Genomic DNA, 14,682 nt, shown 5'->3' on the forward strand with positions numbered 1-14,682 from the left:
AAAGTATGTATATACACCAAGAACTGTTGAACTTAATGAGTGGTACAAGTCCACCCAAAATGAGAAGCCAATAAATTTCTCTTGCTCATCTTTACAGACTCACCATCTCCACTCTTTGAAGTTTCATCCCTGGAGAATGCTTTTCAGATAGGAGGCCATCCTTGGCACTACATCATCACACCTAATAAGAAGAAACAGAAAGGAGTTTTCCATATTTGTGCCCTAAAAGATAATTCCTTGGTAATTCATGAGTACTCAACTTTTTAATAGTAAATTTATATTACAAATTTTGATTCTCTACTCCTCTAATAGCGCTGTATGCCCAGGAATTACCTTCTCATTTAGACCGTGTCTCTATGTAGCAGTGGCTGGCCTGGAACTCAGAGATCTTCCTGCCTCTGTTACCCCAGTGTTGGGATTAAAGATGTGTGCCATCACACCTGGCATTTGGGGACAATTTAAAATGCAGAGAACATAGGAAATAGTGTTTTGTCACCTAGATTTTTTAAAACACAAATTTTTGAACGGTCTTAAAGCACCAAGGATTCTCGTTTTCTCTCTTTCTCTCTCCCTCCCTCTCCCTCCTCCTCCCTCCCTCTCCCTCTTCCTCCCTCTCTCTCCTTCTCCCTCTCCCTCCTCCTCCCTCCCTCTCCCTCCCTCTCCCTCCTCCTCCCTCCCTCTCCCTCCCTCTCCCTCCTCCTCCCTCCCTCTCCCTCCTCCTCCCTCCCTCTCCCTCCTCCTCCCTCCCTCTCCCTCCTCCTCCCTCTCTCCCCTCCTCCCTCTCAACCTCTCCCTCCCTCCCTTTCCCTCTCCCTTCCTCTCCCTCCCTCCCTCCCTCCCTCCATCCCTCCACCCCTCTCCCAGACACTCATGTAACCCAGGCTGACCTCCAGCTCACTCCACAGGCAAGACTGGCCTTGAACGTCTGATACTCCCAAGTGCTGTGAGTGTAGTTACGTGTCCCCATACATAGCGAAGGGTTTTGTTCTAACGGTTTTGCTGCAGGCTTCTCATGGAAAATATCTCTCAGATGCTTCCGTGGGAACTGTTGCTAGAATATATTCAGGCCGCCTCTGAAATTGCTGTGGAATGTGTTGTTGATTTTTGAAGCGAGCAGAACCAGATGGAGTTCTGGAGCTCACAGTGTTGGCGCTGAAATGGAGTATTTTCAAGGGTTTCCTCAAGTTGCCTCTGGCACCACAGGAAGAAATGGCTCATGGCAAACAGTAAAAGTTTAACCCATTAAGTCCATCTTAATTTTCTTTCAAAATATGACTTTTTTTTCTTGAGTTTCCATTTAATCATTTGAGGTCTAGCATGGTCTGACATGGCTAGGGATACATTTTCCTCCTTGCTTAAATTCTCCCAGGATTCTTTCCCTGTTGATGTGTCACTGGGCCTGCCCAGAGAGCCCCTTTACCCCCTGACCCATGCTGTGGCTCGCTTCTTTCCTGTATTGCTGACTCAATGTGGTTTCTATCAGATAAGTTTGCTTTTTATGAGGTGGATTGAGTTTATTCCAAACCCAGGTCTTCCAGGACCCTTGCGCAGCCAGGCACTTTTGGCTCCGGTAGCTTTTAGAGTCACAGGTCCCCACCTTCCGCCACGTTGAAGGTCGGCATAGCCTTGGGTCCTGGTGTCTCCTTCTGATGTCATAGGGTCGCTGTGTCTAGTGTCTTCTAGTTAATTTGTGAGAACCCTTTTCCCTCCATTTTCTCACTTCTTGGTCACAGGTAACAGCCCCGTAGCCCCCCTCCCTTCTGTCACGTTTTTACAGAGGATTTTCCTGCCATTGCAAGCCCTGATGTGACTGTTCACCTCTCAGCCAGGACTCTTCAGCCACCAGTACCTGGTATTCTCTGTTCCTTTGCATCGAACCTTACACAGTGTATTTCCTATACATTTACTGTATGTTTTTATATAAGAACTGATTCAATGTGTTCTTTCATAAAGAAACAAGTGATCTTTAAGCATACCTATCTCATACTCTCTAATAACAACAGCATTTGGTCAGGCCTATATTTCAGCAATTATAAATAATTGCCAAAAACAGAAGTTAATGGATGTACACTGCTCTTAGCTCCTGGTGCTGCTGGGTATGGTAGAAGGTAAAACATGAGTCCCCATGCATCATTTGTCATACAGTGCCTACCCTGTAGCTAGAGTTTTCCTGCCTGGCCCACAGTCAGGGCAAATCTCTTTCACCTGCCAGTCCCACAGCCTCTCAGACCCGACCAAGTAAACACAGAGACTTATATTGGTTACAAACTGTATGGCCATGGCAGGCTTCTTGCTAACTGTTCTTACAGCTTAAATTAATCCATTTCCATTCATCTATACCTTGCCACAAGGCTCATGGCTTACCGGCATCTTCACATGCTATTTCTCATCGTGGTGGCTGGCAGTGTCTCTCTGACTCAGCCTTCCACTTCCCAGCTTTATTCTCCTCCTTGTCCCGCCTACACTTCCTGCCTAGCCAATGGCCAATCAGTGTTTTATTTATTATCAGCAACACATGTGACATACAGAACATCCCACAGCACTACCCCCTACCCCTTTTCCTGAGACAGGATCTTACTATGTACTGCTGGCTGTCCTGGGATTCACTATGTAGACCAGGCTTGAACTCATAGACCTCCGCTTGCTTTTGCCTCCCAAGTAGGATTAAAGGTGTGCAGTACCACACTTGGCTTTTTTCTTTATTTTAATGTCTAAGAATGCCTACATAGTTTAGAATAAGACTAGTCTTGTCGTAAATGCTCATCAGTGTTAGACTCTTTTCTCAGATATGAGAGTTTAATATTTGACTTAATCAAAGAGACTATGTGACCTGAGTCAGAGACTCTTGCTTTGGTTACGTGTTTATGTGAGTGTACCTACTCTTCTGATTGACAGGTAGCTGTGCATAGGGGTGGGAGGAGGAAGTTGTAGGAATCTGCATGTATATAGTCATGGAAAGTTCGTGGACTTTGGAGTCAGATCTAGTGTTTAATGGGTTCAAAACAATGGACAAATATCTGTTCTCTCTGTGTGTCAGTCTCTTAGCCATAAAATGCGGCTGATATTTGCTTTGAGGGTTATTAAAATTCAGCGCAGCAGTGATGAAGCATCCCCACAACCCCCAATGCACATGCTTGAGTGAAGGTAGCTTGGGTTACTGTTACCTGAGGTATATTGCATGGCACAGGATAAGTCTATGGAGTTTCTGACTTTATTTATTTTTTTAAAGATTTATTTATTTATTATGCAGGCCAGAAGAGGGCACCAGATCTCATTACAGATGGTTGTGAGCCACCATGTGGTTGCTGGGAATTGAACTCGGGACCTCTGGAAGAGCAGTCAGTGCTCTTAACCTCTGAGCCATCTCTCCAGCCCGAGTTTCTGACTTTCACTGTTGTGAATTTCTCAACTTTGTATGCTCCCATTTGACCCTCACACAAGTCCCCCTTCAGCTGCTTTATATTGTCTTTCCTGTACCTGTGAGTTACCGAAAGGGTTTGATTTGAAAATTTGTTTACCCTTCTAATCCTTGTCTTATTTTTTTTTCCAACTTCAGGCAAGAAATGGAATCCAAGAAATGGAGTGTTGTTCACTAGAATCTGACTGGATCTATTTCCACCCTGATGCTTCTGGAAGAATCATACATGTTGGCCCAAATCAAGTCAAGTGAGTAATTTTGTTAGTACTTTAAAATTAAAAGCAATTTTTGTAGCATTTATTGGCATTTTTTATTTTGCTTGTAACCATTGTAATTTTATGAAAAAGTTTGCTTGTGTGGAGTATTTCCTGAGAGACTGTTGTGTGTACAATCTGGTTTTATTCTTCAGCTTTCCCATGACTGTCTGTAAGTATTACATACAAGTTCCTTGATAGATGAAATGTGAGTGAATGAAGAGAATTAGGGATTATCCTGCCATCATTCAGTTTTGTTTACTTTGTTTTAAGACAGGCTCTTAGGGGTTTGCTGTGTAGCTCATACTTGCTACAAGTGTCTAGCCCAGCCTTACCTTGAACTCATAGTCTTTCTGCCTCTGTACCCCAACTCGTGGGATTATAGGAGTGTGCCACACACCTAAATGGATCTTCATGTTCTAGGACTGATGAGAAGGAAAGAAGATAGCTGAGCCAGGTGGCGCAGGCCTGAAATCCCAGCTGCCCAAAAGGCCAAGGCAGGAAGATCACAAGTTCAAGGCCAGCCTGAGCAACTTTGTGAAACCCTATCTCTAAAAAAAAGGAGGAGTGGGGAGGGGGTGCTGGAGATGTAGTTCATCAGGAGAGCACTTCCCTGTTGTGAGTGAAGTCCTGGTCCAGGTGCCCTCAGAGAAAGATGTAGTTCATCAGGAGAGCATTTGCCTGTTGTGAGGTCCTGGTCCAGGTGCCCTCAGAGAAAGGTGGTGATTGGCCTTTGTTCTGAGCTTGTGGACTGGTGTTTGTTTACTGTTCTCTTTCAAGTCGACCTTCTTCCTTCAGATGGTCTTCGTTTGGCTTCCTTGACAGTAAACTGTTTTCTCCTCCTTCTCAGCCTTCTTTATTATATCTTTCATGGTTTTGATCTTCTACCCAGACTTCTGCTAACTGTTGCTTAGCCTCAGTGTTTGGGTCTTCTCTGCTCACTCAGGATTTTCTACCTATTTGATTCTAGTTATTCCCTTGATTTAAAAAACTGGAAGTGTACTCTCATTCCCAACCCCACTCTGGTTATATACTAAAAACTGGAAATCTACTGTCCTTCCCAACCCCCACCCCAGTTATATACTAAAAACTGGAAGTATACTGTCCTTCCCAACCCCCACCCCAGTTACATACTAAAAACTGGAAGTATACTGTCCTTCCCAACCCCCACCCTGGTTATATACTAAAAACTGGAAGTCTACTCTCCTTCCCAACCCCCACCCCAGTTACATACTAAAAACTGAAAGTCTACTCTCCTTCCCAACCCCCACCCCAGTTACATACTAAAAACTGGAAGTCTACTCTCCTTCCCAACCCCCACCCCAGTTATATACTAGAAACTGGAAGTATACTGTCCTTCCCAACCCCACTCCGGTTATATACTAAAAACTGGAAGTCTACTCTCCTTCCCAACCCCACTCCGGTTATATACTAAAAACTGGAAGTATACTCTCCTTCCCCAACCCCCACCCCAATTATATACTAAAAACTGGAAGTATACTCTCCTTCCCGACCCCCACCCTGGTTATATACTAACCCAGACTTTTCTGTCTCATGCCAAAAACTTTTTTTTTGACAAGGTCTATCTATGTTGTAGTGGAACTTGCAATGTAGACCAGGCTGGCCTTGAACTTAGAGATTCACCTGCCTCTGCCTCCCTAATACTGGGATAAAAGACGTACATCACCAAGCCTGGCTTCTCCCCAGCTCTTAAAAGATAAGCCCCTTTGAATATTACCACTAATTGACTCAGCTATCGGTTGAAAAACCATTATCTGATTTCTTTGTCGTTGTCAATGTGACGTGTCCAGTTATCCCCGCCACAGTGGCTTCTCTTTGCTGTTTTCTTTGTAAATGGGACTGTAGAGCTTTGAGAACATGGTGATTTTGAAGCTTTTTAATGATGTGAACAGATTTCTGTGGGTGGTTATTTTCTCTTGATTAATCAGCTTGACCTATAAGATCATTTATAGTCTGCAAATCCAAATCTTTAAGTAGAATCCTGAAAAAATGGTATTGTTGAGGTTTTTTTTACTCTTTTTGAAAAGTTCTGTTAGTTGCTGGTCCTGTCTCAGTCACTGTTAGCTCTAGGTGAATTCTTAGCTCTGTAGTCTACAGAAACAACAGTGCCACTATCTACTCTAACGTTAGGGGTGAGACACACAGGACCTGCTGCAGGAAGAGTGAGGTCTGCATGGTGGTGTCATTGAACTTGTTGGGAAATGGTTTAGGTCTGAGCAAGCCACTGCGTTACCTATTCAGTGGCACTCGTCACACACAGCTGTGCTTTTCTGTTTCACAAATAGGAGTGTGAAGAAGGTTACGGATTTGGTGTGAGACTAGTATTACAGACTGGTCAATGGAGGAGAAGTGAGTTGCTGCAGTTTTCATTTGCTGAGTTTCAGTTGAGGTCAGCTTGGGTGGTTTGATGGTGTTTTGCAATCTTGAGTTCTTAGAATTCTTTTTCCTTTTCAGAGTCTTGAAGCTAAGTGAGGTAGAAAATGATAGTTCTCAGCATCAGATCTCTGAGGATTTTGTCATCTGGGCCAATAGAGAAGACAGGGTAAGTCAGAAATATTTTATATTCTTTCTCTAGAACCATCTAGGTAACTTGTAATCTGCATGTTTTCCTGCTAGGCTGCAGACAGGACCACTGTGCAGAATCTGCTCATCTTGTCTGCGTGAGTAGCTGGTCTAAGCCTCACTCACGGAGAAGATTTGAAGACAGTTGATTATACTGAGTTTATCTTGCCTGTTTCTTTTTTCTTTTCTTTCTTTTTTTTTTTTTTTTTTGTCTTCAAATTTTTTTAACGATGAATTGTCAATTTTTGGTTCTAAATAGTTGTACAAACTTAGGGCTGGGTGTGGTATAGGTCTTTTAAAACCAGATGCATGGACTGTAGCTGTTACTTTCTTGTAGTGTATAAGCTGAGACCCTTGAAGAGGGGAGCTTCTGAAAGCAGGGCCACCTTAAGTTGTCTGTGTTGTGTTAAAGGCAAAAGTCAGAAGGAAAAATGAAGAGCAAGTCTATAACCTTTAATTAATTAGCTTTTGCTTATTCTAACATTTTATCCATTTAAAACCTTTATTAAAATAAAGTATTTTCCACTGAGTGAAGGACTGAAAATTATATTGAAATTAAATTTGGAATTGAAGGATTGTGGGTATTGGAAAGGACCAGCTGATTTGACCACATTTCTGAGGACAGTTTCTTTGATTGATGTAATGGAGCATGTCCTGATTTTCCTTTCCCCCTGATAGAATGAAAACTTAATCACTGTTACAGCTTCTGGACGTGTGGTGAAAAGAAATTTCAACCTTCTGGATGATGACCCCGAACAAGAGGTATTCTTTAGTCAAAATCACCATCCAAGCCTGTAGCCATTCCCATGCAACTGAATGCTTCAGGGCCTGGGGCGGATACTGGAGGAAGGGTCCCTGCAGGTGGGGTGGTATGTGTGGTTTCAGTCGGTGTCACCCCACCTTCTCCTTCTTATTGGAATCTGCTGCGCAATCTGTAGGAAAGTGTCCAGGGCTAAAGTCATTTGAAAACATGATTAGCTTACTGTTTTTGTGAGGTATGCACTCCGTCAGTGGCTAGCCGTCGAGATGGTTCTGCAGGTAGGAGCACTGTGTCCAAGCTGGTGCAGGCTGGACGACCTGAGCTCAACCCTTCGATCCTTCAAGGTAGCAGGAGAGAACTCTCTTCCAAGAGTTGTCCTCTGACCTCCACATGCACACATGCGTGCACACACACACACACACTTTTTTTTAGATAAAGAGTTTTTAAAAAGCAAATTCTTCAGGGTGAGTGATGAATATAGTTCAACAGTGGATTGCCTGAATAGCATGCATGAGCCCCTAGGTTCCGTCCCTGTAGAATGGATAACAACACTCAGCAGCCATAAAGTTGAGGTTGTCCTGGCAGTACTCTCGGGGGACTCAGCAGTCAAGAGCACTTGCTGCTCAGTCATAAGGACGAGTTCGGGTCGCAGCACCCGGGGAACAAATGGGCATCCTGCAAAGACCTGTAACTCCAACTCCAAGGGATCCAGTATTCTTTCTGGTTCTGTTTGACAAAGTCTGCAGGATACTGCTTGATACCTGAAAATCTGGGGAATGACCCATGTTTTACAGGTATATACATAGAGATACATTTCTACTGAGTCTCTCACCCATTCGTTCTTCCTGCTGCTGTATCATAAGGGATAGAATAATTAAATTTAAAATGTAGGACTATTCCTAGCTCATTAACTGGAATTGACCCTACTTTTATCTGTCTCCAAGACTTTCAAAATTGTGGACTATGAAGATGAGTTGGACTTGCTATCTGTAGTAGCTGTCACTCAAATAGATGCGGAAGGCAAAGCTCACCTGGATTTCCACTGTAATGAGTACGGAACCTTACTCAAGAGCATCCCACTAGTGGAGTCATGGGATGTGGTACGTATAACCGTTGAATACTAAGTTGGAAAAGTTTTCTTTACAGGTGCCATTTATTAGAACGTGTTCATATCAGTCCAGACTCACCTGTGCCATGACCACATGAAAGAAGTTATTGGCCAACAGGCAAGACAAAATGAGTACTTCCTAAGCCTTCTTTTTCTTAGCATTAGGATTACCTTCTTACCAGTACCCCGAAGATAAAACTTTGTGTTACTTGAGACATGTTATTTCCTTACCATAGTCTTGTTTTCCTCCCAATTTTAAGTTTGGTAACATCTTTTTAAATGAAATTATAATTATCCCCCACAGCTAGTTAATCAGAGGCAATATCTGAGCAAGTCAGGTTTCCAGCACTTGGAAATAATTGTTTCCAAATATTCATAAACTGGACATGTACTGGGAATATGGCTCATTCATAAACTGGACATGTTCTGGGAATATGGCTCATTGAGTAGAGTATCAGCCTAGCGTACAGAGACCCTGGGTTCAGTCACAGCACCACCTAAAATGAGTTGGTTTCAAGGGGACTGGGGAGATGGTTCAGTGGCTGTGCAGATGTGAGAACTTCAAGTTGGGATCCCCAGCACCCACATAAATGCTGCCAGGTGCGACAGCCCCTGACATGCAGGTGAAGACAAAAATCTCTGAGGCAAGATGGCTAGATCAGCCAAATTACTGAGCTCTGGACCCGATGACTAAGGTGGAGAGTGATTGAGGAAGACATCCGGCATCTTCCTCTAGTCTACACACACACAGACCTCCACACACAGGCCTACACACACAAACACACACAGGCCTACACACATACACATACACGGCCTACACACACACACACACAGGCCTACACACACATACACACACACACACACACACACACAGACCTCCACACACAGGCCTACACACACACACACACACACACACACACACACAGGCCTACACACATACACATACACGGCCTACACACACACACACACACAGGCCTACACACATACACATACACGGCCTACACACACACACACACACACACACACACAGGCCTACACACATACACATACACGGCCTACACACACACACACACACACACACAGGCCTACACATATACACATACACGGCCTACACACACACACACACACACACACACACACAGGCCTACACACACATACACACACACAGGCCTCCACACACACACATACACACACACACATACATACACACATACACAGGCCTACACACACATGTGAGCATGCACTGACATCTCCCTCTGGCCTCCACACACATACACACACACACAGGTGTCCACACACATGTGAGCATGCACACATTCCACAGCACATACAAAAATAAAAGTTACAAGGACATCTTCCCTCTGCCTAGGCCTTTTTCTGTCAGTGAGGAACTTGAGCATATGAAATGCGTGTGCGTGCTCGTGCAGTCAGTCAGTGTGCAGTGCTGACAGTGAACTGTTTCTCTGCCTCCTCACCCAGCTCTTCCCATTCTCTAAAGTTTCTATTATCAATAATAAAAAATCCATTTCTGGCAGCTCTGCCACGTCTGTGTAGATACGAAGGTTCCTAGGGTAGGTGCTATGATATTTTGGTGACATAGCAGTGACTATGATTCTGTGAAAAGCAGATCCCACGTGACTGTGTTTTTGTTGCAGACATATAGCCATGAAGTCTACTTTGACAGAGACTTGGTGCTACACATCGAACAGAAACCCAATCGGGTCTTCAGCTGCTATGTTTACCAGATGGTCTGTGACCCTGGGGAAGAAGAAGAAGAAGAAGACGAAGAAGAAGAAGAAGAAGAAGAAATTGTCAACAGAAGTGATTAAGACAGTGAAATCATTGTAACTTGAGACATTGGTGAAGCACCTATCAGCTGTGTCCAGTCCTCCTTATTGTCTGCATGGAACATTCTGCAGTATTTTCCAGAACAGGTCTTGTGCTAGCTTCAAAGGACTAGGTCAGACTCTTGCCACGTGAGGTAGTAAGGACTCCATTTTATATAAATGATCTCTAGGATGCTGTCCCCAGACGCCCAGCGTTTTGAAACTTTTAGATGAGGTGCTAATGTGAATATAAAATGCTAGGGAATGGAGGACAGTTAAACTTAGGTGTCCAGGAGACATCATCGATGCAGGGATAATTAGCATGATTCTTAAAGACTACTATAATGTTTTAATTGGTAAGGCTAGGAGAGAGAAACAGATATAAAAATATGAAACATAGAAGCCAGAAGTGGTGGAGGAAAACTGTAATCCCCAGTACACAGCACGTCATCAAGCGAAAAGATCAGTTCACAGCCAGTGTTGGCTGTATAACAAATTCAGGGCCAGCTTTACATGAGACCTGGTCTCAATATGACAACCAAAAGATAAATCCTATATGCTCTAGACAAGCTTTGATTAAGGATTAGAAATAGGAGTTGTAATGTAAAATCATACTTTTGAGCCAAAAATCACCACAGCTTCTTTGTAAAAAATAATATATATGTAGTTTTTTTGTGTGTTTCTATACAATATCAAGAATTGATTCTAGTTTTCAAATGACCATTTCTTATATGGTGTAATTCCCATGGCCTGATGTTCTCATTGGCTGTATTTGGTGTGTGTGTATCTTAATAGCAGTGCACTTGGGTGTGTTTATGAGGATATATATGCATGTTCATGTGTGTGCAGGTGTGCCTGCATGTGCGCATGTGCATTTGGAGGCCTGAAGTCGGCCAGTGGGGGTGTTCTCAAGAGCCATCTACGTCGTGTTTTGAGATGGGGTCTCACTAGGATCTGGGGCTCACTGATTATGCTAGTCTGGTTGGCTAGTCAGGGGTTCTCCTGTCTGCTTCCCCAGCACAGGGATTAAAGGCATACCATCAAGCCCAGATATTTCCATGGGGCAGGCACTGTCCAGACTGAGCTGTCTCCCCGCACTGGGTATTTGTGTTATAAAAGACTCCAAGCAACACTGAAGTGAAACCTTTTTCTGATTTGTAGCCTGTTTCGCTCCTAATACATCTGAAGATGTTGGTCTATTTTCCATTCTGTTGACTGACTGAGTCTGTTTCATCTAGTGATTTTCATATCTAGGGGAGAACATAAAGGGGCCTCTGTTAGGCCACTTCTGTGCACTGCTGGCCCCTGGTGGCCTCTTCTTCAGAGCGCAGTTGAAACCCCGGAGTTCTTTCCTGGCTGAGAATCACCTGGTTAGCCAGAGGAAGATTTTGATTGTTCATGGAAGGAGTGTTTTTTCTTCTTAGAACAGATTTAAGCATGACACTTGAATTTCAGTAATCACTTTCCAGAATGTTAGACAAAGATAACCTACGTATAGGGAGAAACTGGTACTTACATTCCCTGTTTGAGAAATCCAGTTGCTCAGAATGCACATGTTCATCTCATTTTCCCAATTCAGCTTCAAAAAAATAACTGTAAGACAAGAAAAGATCAGTCAGGGCAGGTAGCTCACACCTGTAATCCAAGCACTCAGGGAACTGCAACAGGATTGCTACAAGTTTAAAGCCAACGCAAATCATCATCATCATCATCATCGTTGTCCCAAAGGCAGAAGCAGGACAATCAAGAGTTCAGTGTCAGCTTGGCCAGTAGTGAGTTCAGAGCCAGCCTGGGCTACATGAGACCCTGTCTCAATAAAGCATAAAAGAACAGCAATAAACCATTTTTTAATTCAAGTTTAACATTAAAATATGGAATTTTAGCTTGGAAAATTTGTATAAAAATCTTTCCATTTTGTCCTGACCACATGTTAAGGACGGTGTGGGTTCTGTCCAGTTGGCCACTGAAAGTCTGCAAAGATGTTTCTAGTTGATTATGATCAGCAGCACTAAGGAGAAAGGTGTTGGCTGTTTAAAAATCGAAGAGTTAGTAGCAGGGTCTATACAATCAAGAAATAAAGGAAACAAATCTAAAATCATCTTTTTGTGCATAGACAGTTACAGGTTGAATATTCCTTATCCAAGATGCTTAGGACCAAAATTGTTTTGTAATTCAATTTTTCCCTTGATTTTAGAATGTTTGCAGGTATGTTATAAAATCTTGGTGATGGGTTCAAGGTTGAAGCATGAAATCTTTTTGTCTGTTTAATACATATCTTGTGGCCAGACGGTGGTGGCTCACACCTTTAATCTCAGCACTCAAAGGCAGAGGCAGGAGAATCTCTGAGTTGGAGGCCAGCCTGGTCTACAGAGTGAGTTTCAGGACAGCCAGGCCTACACAGTGAACCCTGTCTTGAAAAACAAAAACAAAAAACAAACACAAAAACTATGTATCTTGTGTACATGACCTAAAGGCACTTTTATGCACTATTTTAAGTGTGCCCATCTGTGTTTTAACTGTGACCCAACACATAAGGTCAGGTGTTGAATTTTGTACTCATGACATCATGTCAACACTAAAAAAGTTTCAGTTTTTAGAGCATTTTGAATTTCCAGATTATGGATATTAGTATGCATTGACATCATAGAATAAGGCAGAATGTATGTAAGGTAAAAAGAAATCTTTCTGGAGGTGATCCTATGTAGAATTGCCATCTGAGAATGTAGAGATAATTACTTCATGGGCAAGGTAGTAACATGTTAAAGTCTAATACTTAAATCTACTGTTTGAAAAAATTCAGTCTCATTTATACTTAACAGCTAGCTCTATTTAGTGTCTCAGAAGTGCCGAGAGCATTTTAGAGACAGCATTGTAATTACAGAGCAGTTAACAGGTGCATGCCCAGCCCTGCCTAGCGTAGTCACACCTTGCTGTTTTGTTTTTGCTTTGTTGTTTGGGTGGGGGAGGTTGTTTGTTTGGGCTTGGGTTTTTTGTTTGTTTGTTTTGTTTGTTTGTTTTGTTTTTTGTGCATGCATGCTCGTGGGGCCAGGGGTGGGTATTTTTTTAGACAAGGTCTCACTATGTAGCTCTGACTGCCTTGCTACACTATGTAGTCCAGGCTAGCCTCAAACTCGCAGCAATCTGCCTGCCTCCACCTTTCAAGTGCTAGAATGCACCCCACACCTGACCCACAAGTTTACACATTGAAAAAGAAATCTAATGAGGAGAGCACAGCAGAGAGAAGAAAGGACCGTGCTGTCGAGGCTCCACGGGACAGTGCATTTGCTTTGCGTTTTGAGAGCATTTGGAGCGAGCAGTGCCTTTAGACTTCAGTCCTGGCGGGGTCTTTGGCGGTCATTGAGTTTCTTCTTTAAATCATTGCTGTGTGTATGGGTGTGCGATAGTAGAAAGAAACCCATGTATTTGAAAGGCAGTTGAGACATGTCTGAGATCCGTGGTGAGAAGGGATGGATTACTTCTAGTCTCAGCGTGGCATGACCACTAAGAGACTCCTAGTGTGAGCCGAGCCTGGTGGTTCATACCTGTGAAACAGGAGGGTTGCCACAAGCTGGAGGCTAGCCTGGGATCCACGGTTACAGGCCATCCTGGGCTACACAGCCTCGGGTAACTCCAGCTCCAGGGGATCTAACATAAATAAAAAATGAGTGTGTGTGTGTGTGTGCACACCAGAAAGCTGTGTCCAGCTAACGGGATTAGCTACAGCTGTTTAGTTTTGGCCAGTTGACACAGTTTATGGGAATGTAGGCTGCATGACTGGTAATGGGATGGTTGATAAAAAGATGCCAAAAGATACTGGAGATAGAAAAGAATGGAGGAAATTTAAATACCACTCATACCAAGAAGTTGCGCTGGGGAGCGAGCTCAGTGGTGGAGCACTTGGCTGTTGTGCATGAGGCCGTGGGATCAGTTCGCAGTGCTGAAGTAGCAGTAACAACCAGAGCAGTGCGTGCAGCCCCAGGTACGGGCCTGCAGTGTCTGCGCTGCTCACTGAGGCAGGGGCGCTTCTTGGCAAGTGCAGATGTTACTGTGTTCCCGAGTGACACAGCACGCTTACTGTTCTTGGACTATCCCAGGATTTATCGCAACTCTGGGAGAAACAAAACAAATCCTGTCACTGTTGCTATTGAACTAACAAGTGAGGAGATGATTTTGTTCTGTTTAAATTAAGATAGTCCATAGTTTCCCAACGTTTGAGTATTTTATTAAACCTTACATATACTTTTTTTTTAAACCAACGGTGGGAAAAACATGTTTTCTCTCTCTCCCTTGCCTCCACCTCCACTCCCCAGAATTTACTGTGTAGTCAAGGCTGTCCTTAACCCTGTGATGAGCCTCCACGCCCAGCTGTGTATACTGGACGGTTTCTGTCTGCCACTGATCTTGATGGATGTAAAGTGTCCTGTTGAAGTAACCCTCTTCAGGTATAAGCCATTGTTTCCCCCTTTGTACAAGAAGGGAAGTGAGGCTTGTGCAGAATGACAGTAAGGGCCTGGGAGGTGTTTACTGAGTGTGAGGTGGGATTTGTTTGTTTTATGTGGCCTGCGCTCCCACCCCAGTGCTGAAGATAGAAGAACCCAGTCCTCTGTGCACGCTAAGCAATGCTTTTACTACAACCCAGCTCCTGGTAAGTGTGTGAGTGAGACAACTGAATTTCCATTTTGGGACTAAATTTGGATAAGACAGAGTTTATGCACAAATTGACATAAAATTGC

The 14,682-nt window shown here is 43.5% G+C and overlaps 1 protein-coding gene across 1 annotated transcript in view; it reads left to right on the forward strand.

Annotated features, from left to right (window-relative positions):
* The window catches only part of Dcaf17 (DDB1 and CUL4 associated factor 17), a 29,901-nt gene extending 18,748 nt beyond the window's left edge, over positions 1-11,153 (forward strand). Inside the window, exons 9-14 of the mRNA XM_059260668.1 lie at positions 98-240; positions 3,557-3,666; positions 6,148-6,235; positions 6,934-7,017; positions 7,960-8,115; positions 9,779-11,153. Coding sequence (XP_059116651.1) covers positions 98-240; positions 3,557-3,666; positions 6,148-6,235; positions 6,934-7,017; positions 7,960-8,115; positions 9,779-9,952 — 755 coding nt within the window. The 3' untranslated portion in view covers positions 9,953-11,153. The remainder of the gene's footprint in view (positions 1-97; positions 241-3,556; positions 3,667-6,147; positions 6,236-6,933; positions 7,018-7,959; positions 8,116-9,778) is intronic.
* The last annotated feature ends 3,529 nt before the right edge of the window (positions 11,154-14,682 follow it).

This window comes from Peromyscus eremicus, chromosome 4, assembly GCF_949786415.1.
Source record: "Peromyscus eremicus chromosome 4, PerEre_H2_v1, whole genome shotgun sequence".
Lineage (NCBI taxonomy): Eukaryota > Metazoa > Chordata > Mammalia > Rodentia > Cricetidae > Peromyscus > Peromyscus eremicus.